The sequence below is a fragment of the Lycium ferocissimum genome, chromosome 1, assembly GCF_029784015.1.
Source record: "Lycium ferocissimum isolate CSIRO_LF1 chromosome 1, AGI_CSIRO_Lferr_CH_V1, whole genome shotgun sequence".
In the NCBI taxonomy this organism is placed as follows: Eukaryota; Viridiplantae; Streptophyta; class Magnoliopsida; order Solanales; family Solanaceae; genus Lycium; species Lycium ferocissimum.
The window spans coordinates 10,111,893-10,114,741 of record NC_081342.1 but is presented as its reverse complement, the minus strand read 5'-3'; the positions used below and the strand labels follow the sequence as shown (position 1 = coordinate 10,114,741).

Sequence of the window (2,849 nt, the reverse complement as noted above, 5' to 3'; positions counted from 1 at the left end):
AAGAAAAAGAAAAAACTTGAACTTGGAACCTACAAAAGTGTTTTGAAAATAAAAAGAAGGAATAATCACCAACTTCAAAAATTATTGGAAGTGATATAAGTTACCACTTACCTGGAACTTTAACAAACAAATTCAGGATATGGGTGAATCCATCATATTAGTGATATAAGTTACCACTTACATGGAACTTTAACAAGACCACATGCTAGTTGCCACACGAGGCCACAAAACCAATTTTCTAGGCTTTGATCCGTATCTCTTCATTTTATTTCATCTAGGTTGTCACACACATTAAACAACAGTAAAGGTACTTAGGTAGAATAATTTGTTGTTATAATACCATACCATGATAGTCTCTAGCTGAATAAATTAATCTGAAAGCCTAGTCAAAATAGCTAAACTTGGCCAATAAAAAAAGGAAGAAGGGGACATCCCAAATACGAAAAAGGAATCTACTCAATTGAGGTCATTGGTTATGATGATGTGTGCATTATTAAGAGATTGATTAGTGTATATTATAATACCATAATCAAAGATAATGCCATCAGCTTTACTCTAACATCATCAATCAACATCATTTATATCATAAATTTCAAAAAGCATCCAAAGTAGCGTCAGACACCATAATCACCTACTACATTTTTTTTTTCTTCAAAATAAAAATTTCATCAATCACTTCAAATATTATTTCGCCTTCCTGTTCCTCAACAAAGACATTTTCTTACCCCTAAACCAAAAAAAAAAAAAAAAAAAAAAAAAAAAAAAAAGGTGACAGATGCATCTAAACAAACAGATTCACTTATCCAATTTACAAAAAACAATTTTTGAATCTGCAATAGTCTTAACACCTTCACTTGATTTTTTGCAAGTTGCTACTAGGACAAAACTAGCCATCAGCAATTCAGTGACTCAGCCATTATCAGGAAATAATACCAAATACATCATCAGTCTCTGATTTATCCATTCCCTCCTCCAACATCATTTCTTTGTATCTGCAATCACTGCTGCAAAATGCCTTCTCACCTCTAAAAAGAACACAGTACAGAATTACAAAACGGAAAAAAATTCAAGAGGATGAATGTATAAATGTATTGGAGTAATGTTTAAGGTACTAAAATGTAACTCTTTAGGAAAAAATATGAAGGTTTAAGTGTTTAACATCAAAGATAACTTGAAGATTTAGTCTCTTAAAATGTTACTATCATTTTAAAGAATCTTATACAGAATACAGAACCCTCCAGAAATTCTCAAATGCTACTGGAAACTTGGAAAGAGTACTAGAGCAGACTGTGATAAAAAGTGTCAAACAACAATTAAATCATGAAGAACAAAAAAAAGAAGCAAAAATCTCAGTCTCATGACCAGATTAATAAACTTACAAACAGATCATATGAAATCATCACTTTGAATAAGTCATGAAACTTTAACATCTAAGCAACTATTAGACTTAGTCTCAAAATGTTATTGACATTTTTTGAAGGGTATTTTACAGAAAAACAGAACCTTTGAGGAAACTCTGAATGCTACTATAAATTTGCCAGAGGGTATGTCCAATTTACAAGTATAGTATCAAACAACTAAAAGGGTAATTCATGAAAAAGGAAAACTGTCACCTTCATGACTAGGTTAACTTATAAACAGATCATATTATGAGCACAACTATTAGCTACTAGGCAAGATTGAAATTTAAAGCAGAAAATTTTGGTTACCTGTACATGTAAATGTCTTTCCCTATTCCAAGATTTTTCTTGCAAGTGTGACAGAAGCTGAGAAAATTCTCAGATGGATAGCTCATTGGAGGACTGGGATTAATAAACTCATTTTCTTTTCTTGATTCAGAGTACTTAACAACACCACAACAGCTCTCAACAATGCAATCATCAAATATGTGAGTCGTTCTTGGATTTGGACCATATGAAATCACACAAGTATACTCCTCAGAAAGCTCCATCTCAGCAGCAGATAGACTACTAAAAGCCCCAGGTGAATTTGGGATTTCCATATTAGAATTTGAAGAACCAAATGGAGATTTCTTCACAGGAGATAAAGAACCTAATTGGGAATTTCTAGTCTTGATACCAAAATCACCTGGTGAAGGAGGTGAATCAGTAGGTGAATTAAAAGAGGGAGGCAATGCAGGGATCTGAATTTTCAATTGTGAACCTAAAACAACCATTCTGCTCACTGGATTCAATTCTTTTGAATCATTTTTTTCATCAATCAAAGCATCAACAAGGCCAAGACAAACCCCTTTTGAGCAATGAACTCTACTTTCAGGTTTAGGGGATTTTGGAGTGTTTGAGTTTAAATCAGACCAAAAGGGGTTTCTAAATGCAGAAAAAGGTTTAGTATCAAGAATTGAAGTTGGACTCATAATAGACTCAGTATCAGGAAACCCCTTACTAGTGAACAACCTTGGTGAACCAAAAAAAGAGGAACATGTTTTTCTAGTGTTGTCTGTTTGAGATGGTAAAGAATTATGATCTGCCATTATAACTTGCTTAGCATAAAAATCTTCCTTCTGCACAAAATCAAAGCAAAGTTTCAAACTTTCCACTTCAAGATCATAAAAAAGACTCAAACTTTAAGTTCAACAAAGATAACATACCTTAATTTCAGCTTGTATCCACCATTAACACAAACTCTAAAGCTCAAGATTCAATTTTTAACCAAAGAAAGGAAGATAAAAGCAACTTTTTTTTCAGAAAGAATTAATCCTTCATATCTAAGAACCGACATGAGACTTCAATAGTCATCATCAAAACCAAACATTTACAAAAGCAACAAAAAATGTCACACAAAAGGTCTTATAAGTCTTTGGTCATCTTTTTTCTTTCTCTCCCCTTAGC

At 32.6% G+C, this 2,849-nt stretch overlaps 1 protein-coding gene across 1 annotated transcript; it reads right to left on the bottom strand.

Moving 5' to 3' along the window:
* Positions 1–549: 549 nt before the first annotated feature.
* Positions 550–2,843, bottom strand: LOC132047099 (FCS-Like Zinc finger 8). The gene is made up of 3 exons (XM_059438005.1): positions 2,609–2,843; positions 1,710–2,521; positions 550–1,025 (listed from the first exon to the last, which is right to left on the bottom strand). The coding sequence occupies exons 2-3, from the start codon at positions 2,489–2,491 to the stop codon at positions 920–922; spliced, it is 888 nt and encodes a 295-aa protein (XP_059293988.1). The 5' UTR covers positions 2,492–2,521; positions 2,609–2,843; the 3' UTR covers positions 550–919.
* Between the last annotated feature and the right edge of the window lie 6 nt (positions 2,844–2,849).

What these genes read in the sequence shown, in the direction of transcription:
- LOC132047099 (XM_059438005.1), bottom strand. Translation starts at nt 2,491, where the DNA reads ATGGCAGATCATAATTCTTTACCATCTCAAACAGACAACACTAGAAAA. An exon ending in AAAGACATTTACATGTACAG is followed by an intron (nt 1,026 to 1,709) that starts GTAACCAAAATT and finishes TGTTCTTTTTAG; the next exon opens with AGGTGAGAAGGCATTTTGCA.